We start from the raw sequence: 20,747 nt of genomic DNA, 5'->3' as shown, positions 1-20,747 counted from the left end.
TTTTCAATCTCGCTTGGTGGAGCGTTGAGGAGGACGACACAATAATAGGCAAAGTTGCCAAAGGCAAAGGAAAAACCCGCAGAAAAAAGGGTAGAGCCCGAAAATGTACCGAAAACTAAGACAACAAATCGACAGACAGCTTAAGGAATACCCTTATTGCTAAAATGACTTTCCTTGGGTAGGTTTTTTATGATTTAAGAATAACGATTCGAGGCGATTGTTGATATTATTGTATCAAGGCTGGTACTTAAATAATGAAAGAAATACGAACTCTGAGATGAGCTGTTGCCGCGAAAACTTTCCTTAGGGAATTCGCCCATTTACGAGATTATGACTCCTTTCTGATAAAGTAACTCATTTGAAGCTACGTTTTTCTAAATAACTTAGACGCTTTTTGAGGTATTTTCAAATTTTTTTGTAGACGTCAGGGAAAATTTCTGACTTCAAGTTAGTCAGATAAAAGAAAAAACGATTTTATCGGCTTGTGAAGGTGGGAAGTAACCTTAACCATTCATCTATTTTTGCTTTTCATCAGGCGTGAGCATTTTATTTTGTTTGCTATTTTTCTTATCTTGTAAGTGTTGTTAAAACTTTCTGAAGCATTTGCAATCTGGCAAAAATATTCTACCTTCATTCTCCTTTTAGTGCTGAATCCAAATTGATTACAAAATAATTGACAGCGTCTCTCTTATTATCTTCAGCTTGTCAACATTAGATGAAAAGTTGACAATCAACGCAAAGTACACATTCCGTGATGCTAATAGTATAAGCACTCGGTAATAAAGAATTCTAGCCTGTATTCGCCATCTAGGCTTGGATCCTCTGTTTCATGAAGTTACTGCTGGAGCTGTCCATACAAAGGGTGGCGGCATATTGGACAATTACGTCTAAAAGCAAAAGAAACAATTAAAACCTGTCGGATATCTATTCGGTGTAAGTTATTAGAGCGACTTGCGATCGAGGTTCGAAAAACTAAAACCAAATAATCAAAAGCGCCAATCAGAAAAAGGACAATTTTACAAGGAGCCAGTGAGAAATCAAAGGAAATCAAACAAACTTTTTCAAAGGTGGGAAAAATGTGACCAAGTCTCGAATGGGAATAGTTTTGTATCTGATCGGTTGAGAGGCGGACGTGAGTTTTCTAGAACAATCATAGAGCGTAGTATAGGAAAGTCAATGCAATCCCGGTTACTTTTGAAACTCGATTGAAATTGCTCCAAGCTAAGAAGAACTCAAAGTGAAGCGAGGAAATTGCCTGATGCACGGGAAAACCTTTGACCAAGTCGCAATTGGTATTAGTTTTGCTTTTAGATTGGTCGAGAGGCTGCCAAGGGTTTTCAAGAACAACAACAACAGAGTGAAGAAAACAAAAGGAATTCCGCATTCGACAATCAAGCATAATTTGCCTTCAGTCACTATACCTCATTGCTTGATATAACGTTGAGCTTTTTCGCCTATAGAATGTTGGTTACATGTTTGCATTCCCAGAGAAAAATAGCGTTTTTATGGCACCCAAAAGAAAAGCATATAATCCAATTGGTAATTACGGAAACGGCTTAGCGATGACAGCATCGCCTCCCCGAAGGACTGACGTCCTTATACCTTTTCACACTTTTAAAAACTTTTTTTGATGATTTATAATCATTGTCATTTATCGCCAATATTACCATTATTCCTTTGTTAAAACTCACCATCGGGCATTCATATTCTTTTAAAGGTTACGAACAGTTGTTGTTGACTATTTAAGCATACTTACACGCCATTCTGTACCATTGCAATGGCACACTCCCTGTGAACCTTGTGTGAGCATGGCAGGATCTGACAACCGCTAAACGCGTCCTGAAATATCGAGCAAAATAGAAAGTGTCAATAACACTCTTGCAGAAACACACACCGTTCAACTGTAAGGTGTCTCTTGCGGCTGTGAGGTCGCTCAGTATCGCTAAAATGTGTAAGATAACGGCTCCGTGTTTGAAGTAATTTAAAAGTATGAAATATAATCTCTAATTACCTCCAAGCAGATGCAACACTCGTCATGTCCTGAATTCGGCCGACATTTGTGTTTTCCCTCCAGTCGCTTGTCCAAGCAAACATTGCACACGTCGCAGTGAAATGATCTGTCCTTGTAAATGCTAAATAAAATAATAAGAGAAAAAAAAATCACTCAAAATGCATAATAGGCCCATGGCACCACTAACGTTATTCTAACTTGGTTTCCCTCATAAACTTTAAAGCTCGCAAAACAAAGAACTGATGTGCTGTTCTTTGCAAGGGCAAAACAGGCCTTTACGCTACGTATTATCGTCTGGTTTATTTTAATGTTACGTCTTTTAATGATCTTTTTAAACTTGCTCAAAATCTTGTAAGGTAATGCATAACTGCGAATAAATTCACTGCCAGAAGCACTCGTATCAAAATCAGCCTTACATGATAAATCGAGTCATACACTCATTTTGATTGGTTCTTGCTTACGATTGAAGGACAGGCGCATGGAGAGACGTCTGACTCACCATTAACAACATTTTACTAATTTTATCATAAAAACAAATATATCTCACATTGCTGTGGGTCTGTAGAGTAAGAAGTCAACATGTGGTAAGAACATCAGTAATACACTCGGCCGCGCCTCATATGCCACTTTTTTCTATTGTTACCCAATTTTGACGTCATCTGTGATCTATTACTGAACAGACGAACAGTACCATGAAATCTAATCGATAATTTGACGAACCGAACTCTGCTTCGGCAGAGGAAATATGAAATGATATCAAAACAAGTTTTAAAGGACGTGCTGGTTACAAGTAAAAAGAGTTGTTGTATTCCCTTGAAACTATCTTAGTACTTTTCAAGAGGACGGTGCATTGTAGAAACGATTAAAGGCCCACTTAGCCTTTTTTCCATCCGTAAGTGGCTAGAGTGTATAACAAACAAATATGAAAAACTTCAACAAGCTTACAAACGTTTCTATAAGTCTCAGTACGTTTGAAATCGACTTAAAAACAACCTACCGGCAGATTTCACACTTCTCGCAGTGAAAGGGGTTCTTATCAACTCCTGTAAAATGCTTACACTTCGGGCAAAAATATTCGGATTTTTTTATTCCACAGCGTCTACAGGTGTGACTTCCTTCATTTATCTGCAATGTAGAGAAGTTAGAAGTCATATTGTTTCAACCGAGTGACGAAAATAAACCAGCATGCGGTATTGGTTTTTCATTATAGAACTGTATGATTGATCTAAAAGACTCACACCACCTCACCCCGGCCAGTCAGATGTTAAACTATGATCAGAGGGTACCTGGGTACAACTGTTTCCCCGCGCTGATTGACCTTCGTGTTTACAAGGAATTTGGTTTTTACCTCGCTCAAGCCGAAGGATTTCTATTGGTCTTGCTTTTCTGATAAATGTGAAGTTACATCCAACTCACTCCCATTGGATCTTAACGTCAGGTATTTAGAGATAAAACTGATTTTAAGAGCTTTTTTCTCTAAGCTTCTTCAGTACGATAAGATTCCAAGTATGCAAAAGATACTAACCTCTTCTTCGTGTCCACAATTTCCGCACTTGACATGCGTCGCATGATGTGCCTTCTTATCATCAGTAGGGCATGTCCCCGATAAATTGTGACAGCGGTGGCACGAATAAAACACTCCGCAACATGGAAACTTGACACTACATCTCCGCTGGTAATGTTCACACTGCCATTGTGGAGTCTCCTGAAGTGAAAGGCTCTCTTCTGCGGTTCTGTCTTCTCTCACTCTTGTTTCCGTTTCTCTTCGCTCTTCCAATTCTCTTTCCATTCTCTCTCTATTTTCTCGTTCCTCTCTCTCTCTCGTTTCTCTCTCTTCTCTTTCTCTCATTTCTCTCTCTTCCCTTTCCCTCCTTTCTCTCTCCTCTTGTTCTCTCCTTTCCGTCTCTTCTCTCTCTTTCCTTTCTCTCGCTTCTCTTTGCCTTTTTTCTCTTGTATCCCTAAGTCTTTGTGCTGCCTCTCTCTGCTTTTTGGTCCTCTCTTCTCGCTCTTTAAGAACTCTATCGATTTCAGCCACTTGTTGTTCTAGAGAAACCAGTGAAGGGTCCCTGAGCGATACTGAAGCACATGAACCCTCCTGTTGATAATTGAAAGGGCCATGGCTCCTCAAGCTTTCCTCTCGCCTCTCTGAATGAACCATTTCTGATGAAGTCAAACCACTATTAGCTTGGGTATCTCCTTGGGAGGGCCTGTACCTGTTGAAGTCCCCTACGCATTCTTGTTCATGACTGCTAAACACATCATAAGTGGAAGTAACTGGGGCTACACTTCCTGAAGTCGTGCTTGAAGAGAACTGCCAAGTGGTGGTAGGAAAATTTGGTGCGGTAACGGCTGGATATCTCACAGCGGGCGCCAATGGATTGACTCCAAGTAAAGGTGATGCTGTCTGAGTCTTATTTCCTATAGAAAAGTCTTCAAAACTTGAAAAGCCTGTTTGATAATTGTTACTTGGCAGGTTTTCGTCCCAGTTAAACGAGTCAACGTCTCGGCTGAAGCCACTGGCGCTGGGGATCTGCCCCGTCATTGGTGTTACAGCTTGGTAATTCACTGGCATTGGATCTCTATACCATGAACTCAACTCCCTGAAATATGCATTCTCTAGCATCAACCCACTTCTTTCTGGAGCCGGTGAACGGTGAAGGTTCCAAAGTGAGGAGGAACTGCTTTTACTGCTTATAGAGTGTTGAGTCCAATCGTTTGAATTCTTGTTGCTAGGTGGCATGTCATAAGTTTCTGCAAACGAGCTCTGTGGAAGACTCGGATCTGTTGAGTGCCGGGCGAGAAAGTTTTGATTAATACCAGTTGTCTCCAAGGATGGTATCTTCCCATTATGGCAGTTTTTTTCAAATGCGTTAAAAAACACTGGATTCTTCGCAAGAATCTTTGGTCTTGCTCCTTGACTTGTTGCTTCACTATCTCTTTTCACTGAAAGCTCGCCATTATTTCCTACTCTATAGCTGCTAGGTTTTTGCAGGTCTTTAGTTTTCTTCTTGTCACTTCTGGTGTTGGAATTTTCACAAGAACTGTCATTATTGCTACTACTATTGGCCACGCTTCCATCATTGTTCTCAGTACTAGAGTTGCCTGTGTCTTCACCAATGCTGCACTGTGAGTTACATAGCAAGCTGGCGTTTAATTCTTCAGTTAGAGACTCATCGGTTTCATCTGACTCCACAAAAGTTTCGTCTTCTTTTGGGCATAGAGAGGCTTGAATGTTGAAACTCTCAGCACAAACACCATTGTTGCTGGCAAAGTTTTCTTCATCATCGTAATTATTGCTACTTTCATGATTATTAAGATATTCAATTCCACAGTTTTTATCACAGTTCTCATCATTGTCATCGTCATTAACTACGTCACCGTCTTTGTTCTCACTGCTTTCTTCGTTGTTGCTAATGACATCATAATCATCAGTATTATCGTCGTCACCACCACCACGATCGTCATAGACATTAGAACTGCTCGTGTAATTATTGGCTGCCTCATGTCCATGTTTGTCTTCGTTTTCAGAGTTACTGTCTTGGCTAACGTTGTCTTGGTGATGTGCGTATCCGTTAAGATGAGAATGGACTCTCATGCCGTCCTCCCCACTACTGCGACGATCCAAGGGTAATTTCGAGCTCAGTCGGGGGCTAGACTGAATCGGTTCCTCGTGCACATGTTCCGTGTTGTTTTGCTGATCTCTAGTTTCCATAGTTCCTGTGGAAAGTTATAGCAGTGCAGCATTGTTAGGTTGAATTGAGACACAGATCCTATCGCTGAGAAAATATACAGGTGAGATACCAGGGGATACAGGTCAGAAACTAGGGAAACTAAGGACAGAGGGTTCGATGTACTGATGAAGGGTAAAGGGCAGATTTATCTTTGGTAAAATAACAGGGTCCTACTGATGCAAGTCCACACTCAAGAATGCTAAGAACAGGGCTTTGCAGATTGATTATACTGATAGGACTCTAGACAGTGTGGTTCCCTTCTTGCAAACTGGGAAAGCCGGTTTCAAGATGACATTTAGGCCGTCTCTGAATTAGATTTTCAACATATGTTGCGAAAGGTAAATGAAGGAATAATTACCATATCTACCTTGATTTCTTTGCTCTTGTCGCTCGTTGGAAAGTCGGTAATTTGCAACTCTGAGATTTCTTTCAGCAAGGTCACGTTCAAATAGAAGAAGGCCATATTCTCTTGTAGGCAAACGGCAGTAACTTTGTTCATCGATAAGTTTGTCTCCTAACCATGAACGCTCACCCGAAAGCGAGTTTCTGGGGAAAGTGTTTGAAAGTTTTTTCGGATCCAGTGGGCCAACAGCAGCCAAGTTTCTCTGAGTTGCTGCTGGTTTTCTTTGAATGGTTCTGTAGTTTGTCTCTGAATACCTTATGGAACGTCACTGCGTGAAGGAGAATAAATGATAAACTGAATGTGAAAAACAAGACAGAAACACATTGCACAAATGTGATTTAGTGCTCTAAAAGTTTCCAACGCTTTAATGTCCATTATGTCCCTGTCTTCGGTACAAAGACAAGTTCGACGACGCCAATCTGTATAGAGATGTATATATGATTAAGGTGGCCGTGACTTTCACCTTTTCTATGAGCGTTTATTTCTGAAAAAGGTACTCCGCCTTTATATGATCGGAAATTTGAACGTCTCGCAAAGCTTTCCAGATGAGGCTGTCACGTCTGTCACGCATCAGCCGCTGCACGACCTTTGTAAGCATGAGATTATAAACAGTTTACAATCTCTTGTTTGCAATATAGAATGGGAGCATTTTAATATTTTTGCAACCGATCTTTGAGACTCGCATTGAATTATCCAAAGTCTGGTTTGTTTGTTTTTGCATATTTCTCCAAGATTTATAACTCATTTAGGCTTAAGGTCACCTCTAACAATGGCGTCAAGTACATGTACACCGGCGAAACATAACTCCGCGTACTCCGACTGTGTTTTTGCTGGAGATGAGTAGGCCACAAACTAGGAGTGGTCACTATAGAAGATGATTATACCAGAGGACAGACAATCTCTGAAAAAAATTATTAGGTGAAGAAACATTGTTTTCACGGTAGACTGTTTCAGTCAATCCTGTAGTTACTGATAAAACAACGCGGTTCAGTCTCTGCACATATGATATCGATGCTGTCAGGATTTAGAAGATTGTTAAAATCGTTATTTGTTTTTATAATAATGATAATTGGTAATCATAAGTTGAACTCAATTGACTTATAGAGACAAAAAAAGGTGTTGTATCGTTGCGTGACTCAGCGCACGTGACTGTACCTTTAGGGATCTGTCTAATCTCGTAACCAGATCCTACCGTGTTACTAAAACGTGGAATCCTTACAACCGCTTGGTCGTGGAAGGTCTGGTTATTGGACTGAGACTGGTCATTATTTGTCTCCTGAGGGAGGGGGGGAGAGGGATGAAAGATTTTGCTGTGTCACGATTAAATTTACTTATATGACATTCTTATGATCCCCCCTTCCTTGGCAGTTTGTTTGCAGTAAATTTTTATGCCCCCCCTCTTTTGCTCGTTTGGCGACGACTGACCCCCCCCCCTCCAGCCATATCCACCTAAGAAAATCAAAGATGGCAACAAACCAATCATAAATTTCTCAAATGTAAGGCATCCGTAAATCAAGTCCAGAAGTCCATTCCAGATTTAACAATTAATGAAAGCTGTGTCACGCGGAGAGGCACTGTTACATATACATGATAAATATTGCGAAATGATGAAATTATTGTGGTAAGTAAAAAAGAGCATAACTTGCGAAGGGGAACCAATTTATACAACTGTATACAACGATTATAAGTAATCAACACTGCGTTAAAAAATTAAAGTTCCATGGTTTAAACCGAATCGAAGGATTAAAATTTACAGCGATCAACGAGTTTGCTCAACAATCGATCAGCAGTATAATATAATAAATCTATGAGCCACCTTCTCGATCGACATGACACCAATTTTTTCTTTTTCATGGAAGTCTGAGAAATTATAAATTAAGTGAAGTATTAAACATTTCAATACTTTAAAAAGTTCCTGAAGTTCTGGCTAACTCAAATAATATTGGCAAAAATTTCGAAAACTGTGGATCAAAATGGACCTATATGTAACACGACTTACTGATGCTCTTCCCTCGCGCTCCTGAGAACCAAAAGTAAGTTATGACGTTGATGACTCCGCAAGTCACTTAAATATGGTGGTTTAATTATTTGTAATCTCCGTTATTTTTGCCCATGAGGTATGACTTTGCACAAGAATACCCCGTGACTCTCAGCTGGCATGTGTCGATGAAATTTATTCATCATATGATAGTAACATTATTTTGGAAATTTTTTTTGAAAGAGAGAGAATATAATACAGGTCTTAGAAGAATGGATAAGTTTAAACTGGTTGTAAAAGCTTTTCATGATAACCCATATGTCGACATGTTCATTTTATGCCCTAAAGGGTCCGGACTATTCTAGAGGCCTACGGAGACTTCAGTGAACATTTGCAGGTGACAGGATACCACAAGAAACCTCCTAAATTTTGCAAGGTTTAACATGGATATGTAACCAATCGAACAACTATTTCAAATAGGCTTTTCCAACCGAATGCCAGTTCAAATCTAGGCAGTGCGGCGATTAGAGTCACGTGAATGATAGCACGGCACATTTGTGATCGGTGAACGCGAAATAGTGCGACACTTACCAGAGTTACTCTGCAGTTTGTCGACGTCTCCTCGATTTTCCAAAAATTTTTCTTCGAACAAATTTCGACGAAATTAAAAAATGATGGTATATTTTGCTTCTGTAAAAGATTGTAAAGCTACTTATCCACGCCACGTGGCTCTGTAAACGATTCCTGTAAATGTGTTTTCACAGTTGATCGGATTTTCCCACGTGTGCGTAATCCCATCGGGCGTTACGCCCACTGTCACTTCTGTCTTTGAAATTAATGTATTTGCATCGCGAAAATTAATGATTACAGCAGAAAACCGATTTTTCAAAAAGAAAATCGGTTTCATTCATCCTTAAGGCGAATTGATATGAATGCCAAAGTTCCATTGAAGAAGGGAAATCAGGTATGGCTCGAGTTAACAGAATATTTTCGAGGTGAGCCACGCGAATGATAGACCATTCGGGCCTGACTGTAATTTTCATAATGCACGCTACTCATTGTGAACGAAAGGATGCCTATCTTCCCCGGAAGAAACCGATCACTATATCTATTGTGCCGCCCGTTAAAGCTCTCACAGAAGACTAGGTGCACTATCTTTATGTTCTCGGGCCGAGAGGATTATCCGCCTTCGACTTTCGGTCTCTTTGCGAAAGGTGCTTCGAGGCTATTAGATTAAGGCTAGTTGTTTCTTGCAGCGATTCTTTCGACTGAGAAAAGAGCCGCTCTTTCTACACGCTTGCAGCATTACTATCTCTTAAAGAAATCTGTAAAAACCTTGAGATTCTGCGGCAAATGATGCAACTTTTTTCAACGACCGTGGCACTGTTTACAAATGGAAGCAGAAACCACGTGGGACGTTGAAATCTAATTTCGTAAGCGCGATGCTAATCGAACATTGTCCTCTTCTCACTCTAAACCAAAAATCTCTCATAATCTTCTCCTATATCCTTAAAGCAAAGCTTATATTTAAACTCGGACGCTGTATTGAAAATTTACCCGATAATGGAAAATGAATTCTCTTCAATGTCGTTTATCTCAATAAGACTCCGATGACCTTCACGCCAACACGTGGCACTTCACCAAAAGATATTATCAAGAGACACTATTTGCATCAATTAGAGTGACGTCACGAAACACGCGGGGGAGGGTACGGCTACACGTAGGCTAGCTCTGACTTTGGTGGCATCGGGGCATTCCCGAGACCTAAAACTGCATGATTTCAGTTTTCCCCTTTTTTAAGTCAAGGAAATGAGGAGAAAAGGCAGCAATCGCTTAATTTAGGAATATTAAGCTGCTGTGAAATAAAAAGGGAAGTTGTGCCACGTGTGAATCAACGGAACCTGGGTATTGACTACTGAAGACGTAATTTCTATTAATGGTCGGTATATCTACTGAAAGAATGCAGACGTCGAGAAATGTGACCACGTGGTACTTTCCTTTTCCATTATCTTGGAATTTACGCGTGAAATCTAGCTTGTATTAAGTAATTACGTCTTGAAAGGCCATGAGCAGATGAGGATGACATGAGAAAGTACATTAAAAGTTGTCTTTAACTTACTTCAAAGATACTCTGTCAAAAGCAACGTGGTTTAACTAATTTTGTCGAACAGAACAGGAACCAGCGATAAAAGCGGAATCTGCTCAACTTCCTGTCGAATCGGATATCCTCGATATGCTTGTATTTCCTCGAATAAGCGCCCATGCTGCAAATAGGTGCCCTCCCCCGAATTAGCTGGGCGTGATGTGAAACAAGCACCTGAGCCTCGAATAAACACCTCCCCCTCTCCTTCCTCACTTTCTAAAAAGTAGGGAAACAAGGAAAACTTTCATTGCAATGAATAAGAAAGTGATCTTCGCGGTAATGAACACCACTTGAGTAGCAGTGAAATTAAGGCCTGAAAAAAATTCAGGCCGATACGGGATTTGAACCCGTAACCTCTGCGATACCGGTGTAACACTCTACCAACTGAGCTAACGAGCCGACTGGGGGCTAGTCATTATATTGGCTCCAAATAAACCCATGAAGTGATGAACAAATGACTGTAAATATATGGAAATCAGATATGTGAACTGCGGATGAAGAAATGGATATGAAAGTGATCTTCGCAGTAATGAACACTACTTAAGCAGTAGTGAAAATAAGGTCTGGGTTTATCTGGAATACTTATTGTTTGTTCCGGATTTTCTTAGTAGTTCGACATTCGCACTCGATACACATGTGAGTTCTCTCCTTGTGCGATTTCTGGGTGATGGTCACATTTCTTGCCGTGCAGCTACAAAATACGATAAATATCTCAAAACAATCCTCCGACGCATACTTTTAATAAAAACTTATCCTTTCATAAATATCTCAATAGGTGTGTGTAGTGTTTGTTCCTATTTGGATAAATACCTTAGCTATTATGTAATCTTTATTCTATTGGTTAGCACACCTTTGACCGCAGTAACGTGATTATGCTCAAATATCATTGTGTGTAACTAGCTTCATGACATTCTAATAAAGCAGTTGTGTAGAGCACTTAGTCTGTGCACGCTTTACTCTATAGAAGTATATAACGAACCCTAATATACAAAAATGTGTTCCACACAACATGGAAGCTTTGAATAATTCTTTTTTCTTTTAAAAGAGAGCATTTTACTGTTTGAATTAGTGACTTATGCCGAAGAGAGGCGCTTTATTGTGGCAGCGAGCAAGTGAGATGCGGCAGGTTTTCTGTTTTGTATGTGAGACAAAAGTACCTTTTAGCGTCATTATACAACCTCGAGTTATTTTAGCGCTTAACAAATTGTGCTATACCAGTAGCTACATGCAGTCTTTGACTGTCTATATTTTTTAAGCCAAACTAAACTTAAAGTTCGTAAAAGGAAGACTTGTAGTCTAGTGTAATTGGTGTAGTTTGGAGTAGTTTGGTGGACATGCTAGTATCTTGTAGTTAGTCCAGTTTAGTGTAGCTTGGTGTAGTTTTCTGTGTTTTCTTGTAGATCTGCATAATTTAATGTAACAACTGAACCAAACCACACCTACTAGTTAAGCGTAGTTTGGTGAAGATTAGTGCACTTTAGTGTAATTTGGTGTATTAGGTGAAGTTTGGTGTAGCATGGATTATTTTGGGAATTTGTTTTGCAGTTTGTTGTTGTTTGGTAGGGTATATGTAGTTTTGCTGTAGTTTGGTGTGGATCGGGGCCTATTGGGGTAGTCTGGTGTATTTGGTGTAGTTTGATAAAGTTTGGTGCAATTTGATGTAATTTGATGAAGTCTAGTGTAAATTGGTGTCGTTTGGTATAGTTTGGTGTTGTTTTCAAAAGTTTGGTGTAGTTTGGTCCACTGACTACACCAAGCTACATCTATATGTTTGTTTGTTGAATAAATAAATGACATATGTGAAAAATTTTATTAAAATTCCATACTAATTTGGGGACACAATTTGGTGTGGTATTGTGTAGTTTACTGTAGTGTGTTATAGTGCAGTGTAGTTTGGTGTCGTTTGGTACACCACACCACATCAAAATACACCAAACTAAACCAAACTTTAACTTAACCAAACTATAGCAAAATGCGAAACAATTAAATATATTATTAAGCTAGTATCCTAAACAACTCCCTATCCTTTTCCAGTTTCTTCAGATACTTCTCCCCTTAAAACTGCATGATACACACCAAGTTACCGCAAAAATGTTACTGAAGTACACCGGACCACACTAAACTGAAGCAAACTACAGTAGATTACAAAAAACTATTCTAAACTAGAACATGAAATACATTTAACTACACCATATCACACAAAAATACGATAAACTTCACTTTATTGTACCAAATATGTCAAACTAGTCAATCCTTCACTAAACTACATCAAAATACAACAAACTACACTAAACTAGTGCACTACCTACATTAAACTTCACCCAACTACACCAAACTACTCAAACCTATACCACACTACACCAAACTACGTACACACTTAACTAGCACACTAAACTTAATAAACTATACCCAACTGTACCAACTACACCAACTACATTAACTATACATCTTCTTCATCCAAAAACAAATAACTATGCCGAACGTTTTTCTAAGTACAGCAAACTAGGACAGGTACACCAAACGACATTCAACTACATTAACTATACCTCAAACTGTATCACTGAAAAAAAAGTATTAAAAAAAAGTACATAAAACTACACCAAACTACAAGAAACCTACCAAACTATGGGAAACGTTACCAGACCACAGCAAGTACACCAACTATACCAAATAGTTCCTACTACACCAATCATATCAAAATACACCACACTAAACATCTCTGCACCATACTTCACTCAACTATACCAATCCATAACTCTATCAAACTACAACAACTACACCAGACTACAATGATTATAGCAAAGTGCAGCGAAATACAATAAATACACCAAAGTACACCAAGCAAACCACACCAAACTACACCAAACTAAACATCTCTGCCCCATACTACACTCAACTATACCAATCTATAACTCTACCAAACTACAAAAACTTCACCAAACTACAATGATTATAGCAAAGTGCAGCGAAATACAATATATACACCAAAGTACACCAAGCAAACCACACACCAAACTGCAGCAAACTACACCAAACTACTCTAAACTAGACCAAACCGTAATGAACAACACCAAACTTTAATCAAATCAGTATTAGGGGGCACCGAATTAAGCGGTTACTCTGTATTAAGCGGCCTGTTTGTACTATCTTCACTTGTATTGAACGGTCACTTAATAAAACTAAGAATAATCGCTCAAGTGATATTTCTTACTTGTTTATCTGGCAAAATCAATGTTAGTTCATAGGAAGAACACGAAAAATATATCTTTCTGTGCTCCCCTCCTTTGTGCGTGACTCTCGCTTCGTACTCGCTTGGCGCTTGCCCCTGGTGGCCTGAAAAACGGGAAAAAATATGCCTGCTCTGCACGGTGGTACTTAGTGTTCAAATGTCCCCAAAGCATTGCAAATCATCGTACTTCTTGGGACTGTTAGGACAAATATTACAACATCACGCAAATCATTTGCTAGTTATGATCCAAAGCTCTAACTGTTTGATATTAGTACTCGGTAATTCTGCCCCATTGTTCAGTTTCTACACCACGCCACCATTTTATTGATGTCGTTTATCAACGAAGAGTCAATGCATACTACATCAAACTGCTCCAACAATTAACACCTCACAACAACAAATGACACTGAATGTCACGGTTCTGCTCGGCTCTTGAACTAATTTTAGGTCTATTTTCGTGACAGTAATTATAGATCCATTACCGTAATCGAATGATAACATCATTGCGAGTGAAATTTGAGAATAACTCAAATGAATTTTTCGGAGGCTAACCCAACGAGCATGGGCGAATTGGCATGCACCAGCTCTTTGGGACTAATTGACGTGTTCTCAAGCAAAGAGAATCGTGAAATTTTTGCACGTATCTTTATCATCAAGATCATCACGAGACGTAACTTATCGTAACTGCCAACGATACCATTATTGTGTATTCGACCAAGTCTTCTAAAATATCTCAGAGCACATAGTGTCAACCTGATTGAGTCGGTGAATGTGTCGGAGCGGTGGAACTATGTGTTGTAGCCTATTTCGAAGTCTTCCGGACGAAATGTGAGGCAAAATGCTTAAATAGTTGTGTATAACGTGAGAGCAAATTTATTTCCAGACCTGTCACGAATCAAGATGTTTTGTTTCTTGATATCTATCCTTTAATTAGCCTTGAGACTACTACGAGAACAAGCAAAAACTCTAAAAGCAGCCGAAGAAAGGAACCGTAAAGCACGTGCTTTCGCGATTGTTGCCAGATCCTCGAGCAAGGTTATTTGTGCTTATCGGGTCTTACAGTGCAACAGTTTAGAGAAAAGAATTGAAGAGAGCCGAGCTATTCGTGAGCCCGATCATCAGAAATATTCGCTTGACATTTACCTTTGTCGCTTGTTGCTTTGCTTTATCGGTGTTGCATAGAGATAGGCCCTATTACAATAGCATGATTTTTGGTTTCATGCAGTTGTGTGGATGGTACGAAGCAGTATTGGACACGAATTAATAGATATCGCTGGTAACATTTCTTACCTCCAGTGGTGTGACATTTCGTCTGGATTTAGAAAGTCACTTCACCACAGGGAATCCCCTTTTCCAGCCTGATACGTTAGTTGCTAATGACTAATGTCCTCTTAAGAAAAGCCGCGAAAAGAGTCTCTCATAGTTCCAGAGCGATGCGTTGCGAAATAAAGACCTATATTTGACTACAGCTGAAAGTGATCTTTGAGAGTGTTTAGACGTGCTCATTGTCGCTAAACTAATGCCCTTCTTGCGCAATGAAAAAAAACGAAGAACAATACAGACGGCCTACGAAATTGCAGTATTTCACAATCACCTAAATAATCTTAGATAAAATTGTGATCATTTCTTAACTATCAAAATTTTCGGAGTGGTTTGCATTCTTGCTTGCCTTACTTTGGGGTGCTATCTAATAGGACAATGATATATAGCGACAAATATTTACGGTAAAAAAAATATATATGGCTATGATAAATATATGTATGGCATTGTTTCACATATTTGGGGCTAATCACATCGGGGGAAATGACTGATGATTTTTAAGGCATTTTTGCAACGTTCGATCCCATCGCTCTTTCATCATACTCGTTGGAACCTTCATACTGTAAACATTAATTTTCTGGAGTATTTTGAACGCCGATTAGATGATGGCGCGTATGTTATTAGGCCCTTCATATTGCAATACGAAGACCACAACACTAGTGAGGACTTCCTTCCGCTGCTTTACCTTTTGCATGAAAATATCAGTGGTGTAAATGGTCAGTTCCGAGATATGGCATGCTTCGGAAATGGAATTCTGGTGACTCGTGGAACAGTCACGAAGGCCTGCCAGGTAAAGATTTCAGATCACGTAGGAAGTAATTCGAGGACTGCATAATATTCATAGTGTTTGGAAAGAAGTTGCTAAGGAGGCTGGTGTGTCTCACCAAACAGTCTTGAGAAGGCGACACCAGTATTCAATAGTAGTAAATGATACAACTGGACCTAAAATTACGTATTCTGACATTCCAAATGGTCAGCTTAGTCCACGTCACTGGAGCACTGCGAAACAGGAGAATTTGCGTCCAAAGGTAGCGTATACGTGAAGCCATAAACACTGTTGACCCAGGTAGTCGCGCTTTAAGGCGATTTTGAAAAGTAATAAGACGCACATACAAAGTTCCATGCCCAAATGCACTTTAGTGAGAAAACATTTTTTTTAAATATATTTATTTACTGGGAGGTAGTATGGGACTGGTTCCCTAGGAATGTTGTAAAAGAATGCAAGTGGAAAGGGTGGGGTAAGCAATAATACTTTTTTTTCCACTTGCACCAACCTCTCTCTCCTGGTAAATATCTTCCCTGAGTTGGCAATTTCTGCTGGTAATAACCTACTTCATAGAGGGTACCTTAAACAAAAAAGAAAAAAACCAAAAACAAATTTACGTATCTGTGGTCTTTGTGTTTCTTTTTGAAGTTTATGCCTGAGTGAGCTCTTAGTAATTAGACAACTAAAGAGCTGATAACTTAAAAATCTTAAATGCACCAAAAGGCTAGTAACTATTTCACTGATTTAAGTGTGTTCACTCCATAAAAGCTTGGTAATTTGATCTGCTGCTTAAAACTACACTTCTTGTATTATTGAATGTTCGTTTTTATTCACTGTAGGCAAATTGACAGCCATTACAAATTGATAAGATGGCGTTTTGTGATTCGTGGTGGTATTGATGGGTAATTAGCAGACACATTGTTTACCTCCAATGCTAGAAAAACAACAAATCAGAAACTGTCACTAAACCTTTTTTTAGAGGCAGTTAACTCTTTTGGCTTGCCATCAAGGATTCGATTTAATTTTGGAACCGAAAATGTTGGAATAGCAGAATACATGTTGAATCACCCAGCACGAAGTCCAAATAGAGGCAGTATGCTGACAAGTCGAAGTGTACATAACCAGAAGATAGAATGTCTTTGGCTTGAAGTGAAGAAAAACATTGTCAGCTACTACCGCAATCTGTTTTACTTTCTAGAACAAAATCGGTTTCTTGATCCTCTAAATGAATGTCACTTGTTTTCCCTTCATTATATTTACGTACCACGTTTAAACAGAGAATTGAATGAAATGTCAGGTAGCTGGAATAATCACCCAATAGATACCTAAGGGAACAGATCACCAAGGCATATGTGGCATTTTGGATTACATGCTTCAGCAAACTCTGACTATCTAGCTGTAGAAAGTGTTTTTGATGAACAACAGATGAATGAATTTGGAACTGGTGGTGGTCCCCCAGTTGACTACAACACTGATAATGATGTTCAAATACCAGAAGTGTCTCTTTAACTGTCTGAACAGGAGCAATAACTACAGGGGTGCATCCCTGATCCCTTATTAGATGATGGCAACCATAATGTTAACCTCTGCATTGCTGCACTTGAATGTACTCAAGACTCAAGTTAATTGAACACATAAACATGTTGAAGAGAATATACACCTGGAGATTTAACACCTATTTTAAAAACTATATTATCAAAGCAAGACAACAGTGCCGTCAAACCAAATTTGAATTTTTCTAGTAATGTATCATAGGGCCACTTGCTGCCAGTATATATACAAGGCTTAATTAATACTTACTGAGATGCATAAAATACTCAAACAACTATCACACAAAGAAAGAACTTGCTGTGACAATGTTTTCATGTTATGACTATTTTGAATGAGGTGTATAATATCATTCTGTTAAGACATCTCTAGAACAACTTTGGATATTTAGCCTACAAAAGTTTTGAATTCCATATTTGCAGATGTGTTTCAGTGCATTGCAAGTTAACTAAAGTTACAACATACCTACACCTAACTAAATGTTCAAACTCAAGTGCAAACATAGATTTTGTTATTCAGGCTCTAATAATGTGCTTTTTTCAACTTTGTAATAAGATAATTTTAACACAGAATTTACTCCCAAATACTGAAGAGTATTTTCAAACAATATATTGTTCAACTGTTTTGTTTAGTTACTACAAAGGTCAATGTGTTTTCAAGACTTTGACTAGATGACTTTCATGTATGATTAAGGTTGACAGATCAAATAGCTGGATTTTCCCTTTTTCTGTAACATACGTGCTGAAAGCTGTGTAATCTGATTTGAAAATCACAATTTGTACTTTTCTGTAAAATTTGTAAAACAGTGGAATTAAAAATTTCCAAATGCATTAAACTTTTAAAAGAATAATCTGAATATAAAAGAACATGACATTTGTAATATAATCCTTAACGATGGAAAACAGTGGATTAAAAATTTCCCATATACTGCTCCACCACGTTGCAAGCTTGTGATCAATGCTCTTTTGAATTCCTCATGTGATTCATGAGCTACAGGGATAATGATATTGTTGCTGTGCCCACCTTGATTAGACTCAGGTAACCTGTTAGGGGTCATTTTCTAAGTTTCTGAAGAGCATCCACGTCCTTTGACTTAAGGGAATCCCCCCCATGATCTAGAAGGCATATTTTGGACAATGGTGAATTATTATCTGTAACTAAAATGACAATGAAATAAACAAAAGTGAGGGCACTATTTATCATTATTTTGTGCTGAATTTGAAAAAAAAAATGCTGAATTGGTACTTTGAAGATGATTTGAATTGTCTGTGCTAGTAATGACATAATCCTGAAGAACAAAATGGAATCATAAGCAGTCAGCCCCACTCTTAAATCAAGCAGCATTGTCTAAATGATGCCCAGAAATGAAAAGAAAAGGTTACTATTAGTTAAAAGCCAGTGTTCCAGCTCCTTATGTTCATTATAACAAAAATGAGAACAAAATAAAACTCACCATTTTTATGGATTAAGCAGTTGATTAAATTGTTCCCATTTTTCTCTCTACTGTAAGGAGCTGAAACTCAGGGTTTTTTTCACAAATATCAACCTGCTCACTAACTGCAAAGGGCCTTTTAACTGATATTTAATATCCACATCGCATAAGCCTGTTAGCCTGATGATGCAATCAGGAACCAGGGCTGTAATTGCGAATTAAATTTGTTTTTACACTATTATCCATTCTCAAGTACCTCGTTGACTACTTGGCAAAGCTGACCATTTGGAGTCAGAATACGTTTTTCTAGGTCCAGTGACTACCTAAGCGCGACTACCTGGGTCAACAGTGTTTATGGCTTCACGTATACGCTACCTTTGGACGCGAATTCTCCTGTTTCGCAGTGCTCCAGTGACGTGTGTTTCTCCAGCATTTGGCATTATTTGAAGTACCTCGTTGACTACTTGGCAAAGCTGACCATTTGGAATGTCAGAATACGTAATTTTAGGTCCAGTTGTATCATTTACTACTATTGAATACTGGTGTCGCCTTCTCAAGACTGTTTCGTAAGACATACCTGCCTCCTTAGCTACTTCTTTCCAAACACCATGAATATCATGCAGTCATCGAATTACTTCCTAAGTGATCTGAAATCTTTACCTGACAGGCCTTTGTGACTGTTCCAAGGGACACGAGAATTCCATTTCCGAAGCATAGTCTCCATGCATAAAACAAATATCTTGGAACTGACCATTTACACCACTGATACTTTCATGCAAAAGGTAAAGCAGCTGAAGGAAGTCCTCACTATTGTTGTGGTCTTCGCATTGCAATATAAAGGACCTAATAACATACGCGCGATCATCTAATCGGCGTTCAAAATACTCCAGAAAATCAATGTTTTCAGTATGAAGGTTTCGACGAGTGTGATGAAAGAGCGAGGGGATCGAACGTTGCAAAAATTCCTCAAAATTGTCAATCATTTCCCCTGCCATCTTATCGACTTAACATGATTAGTATTAGCGCTGAACGAATTGATGGCGGGCACAATAGCCGTATGTATTTGTAGCCTTTCGCCGAGCATAATGCTCTCGATAGCTAGTTCTCCCGACATTTAATAGGGTAAAATACTTGGTGGAGGTTTTAGTCGTCACGTAAAAAAAAAAAAAAAATTGGTCACTTCTTTAAAAACGTTCACGTGGTCGGGCATTTGTTTATCACCATTGTTCACGTGACTATTAATGTCTTACATAGCGTGACATGACACAGACGCTGCTTTTGATGAAAGCGGTTTTTACCCTTTCTTTCATTCTCCACGTTTTTCCAGAAATGCAAGGGGTTTTACCCTAAATAAAAGTCGAACACTCATTAAATTGTTGTTGCTGTCATCGCTTGAAAAAATTTGAAAAAAATGGTCCACATGCCTTTGACAAGATAACAATCTATTTTGAACTCAGGATTTATAATAATTGTTTAATTTAGCAAATTGCCCTAAATTTAGCCCTCATACTCCCACAATACCCTAAAAAAATCAGTGCAAGGAATTTTCTCAATTTATCTCCCGTGGTGGCCTCCGAAGTAACGCGTATCAATAAAATTTTGATTAGCAAACAGTTGTCAGAAAAATTGCAAGGCAAGCAATAAGACTATCGAAAAGTCCCCGCCCGCTTTTGATGACGTTTTGAACTGTTGTGCATCAGTTGGCATACGATAAATTCAAACTGGCCTGAACAATTTTTGCCAGATGGCACATTTCATAATTGTACGGTCTGTGACGTTTGTGCTTCAAATAGCGCATTTTCGCGAAGGACAGCCGCCTCGAAGGTCTAAGGTATCCGATATCGTAGTTTGACCAGTCATCGAGAGCACGTGAAAACTTCCCGTGGCATAACACAGTTGTTTGATGCAGTTTTTTTTTCCATAGCCGGAACTTCATTTTTTAGGTTCCAAGAACTGATTTAGAACAAATCGAGCAAGTTTTTTTAGGATTACGGAATTTGGGTGTGCAATAACGGAATTACGCATTTGGGTGTGGACTTCCTCAGCACTTAAATGTAACATTTTTGTAACCTTAAGTAGTTCAGATAGCAGAGGTTTGCAGTGTTGAATTGTGAAGAAAAATGTCAGATTGAGCGAAATTATACAGTGTAGGATTGATGAACCAGCTTGAACAGAACTCCTTTTAA

The 20,747-nt window shown here is 38.8% G+C and overlaps 1 protein-coding gene and 1 long non-coding RNA gene across 19 annotated transcripts in view; one reads left to right on the top strand and one right to left on the bottom strand.

The window, feature by feature from the left end:
• Positions 1-518: 518 nt before the first annotated feature.
• LOC149041179 (uncharacterized) overlaps positions 519-20,747 on the bottom strand; it is a 36,067-nt gene continuing 15,838 nt past the window's right edge. For 2 of the 18 annotated variants that reach the window (XM_089214555.1, XM_089214550.1), the window contains exons 3-8: positions 6,110-6,413; positions 3,537-5,728; positions 3,009-3,136; positions 2,012-2,132; positions 1,757-1,839; positions 519-887 (exon numbers count right to left, since the gene is read on the bottom strand). In XM_089214555.1, coding sequence (XP_089070681.1) covers positions 836-887; positions 1,757-1,839; positions 2,012-2,132; positions 3,009-3,136; positions 3,537-5,723 — 2,571 coding nt within the window. In that variant the 5' untranslated portion in view covers positions 5,724-5,728; positions 6,110-6,413 and the 3' untranslated portion in view covers positions 519-835. Of the gene's footprint in view, positions 888-1,756; positions 1,840-2,011; positions 2,133-2,558; positions 2,684-3,008; positions 3,137-3,536; positions 5,729-6,100; positions 6,414-6,906; positions 7,047-8,144; positions 8,408-8,714; positions 10,483-14,785; positions 15,026-16,089; positions 16,163-20,747 lie in introns of those variants that run through there. The other 16 variants (XR_016189169.1, XM_089214543.1, XM_089214552.1 and 13 more) reach the window with 16 other exon arrangements.
• LOC149041180 (uncharacterized) lies at positions 14,953-18,064 on the top strand. The gene is made up of 2 exons (XR_016189180.1): positions 14,953-15,843; positions 16,421-18,064. It is a non-coding gene; the product is annotated as an uncharacterized LOC149041180 (long non-coding RNA).

The sequence above is a fragment of the Pocillopora damicornis genome, chromosome 8 (assembly GCF_964200805.1).
Source record: "Pocillopora damicornis chromosome 8, jaPocDami1.2, whole genome shotgun sequence".
Lineage (NCBI taxonomy): Eukaryota > Metazoa > Cnidaria > Anthozoa > Scleractinia > Pocilloporidae > Pocillopora > Pocillopora damicornis.
The sequence above is the reverse complement of the archived record's forward strand: the minus strand, read 5'-3'. Positions and strand labels throughout refer to the sequence as shown.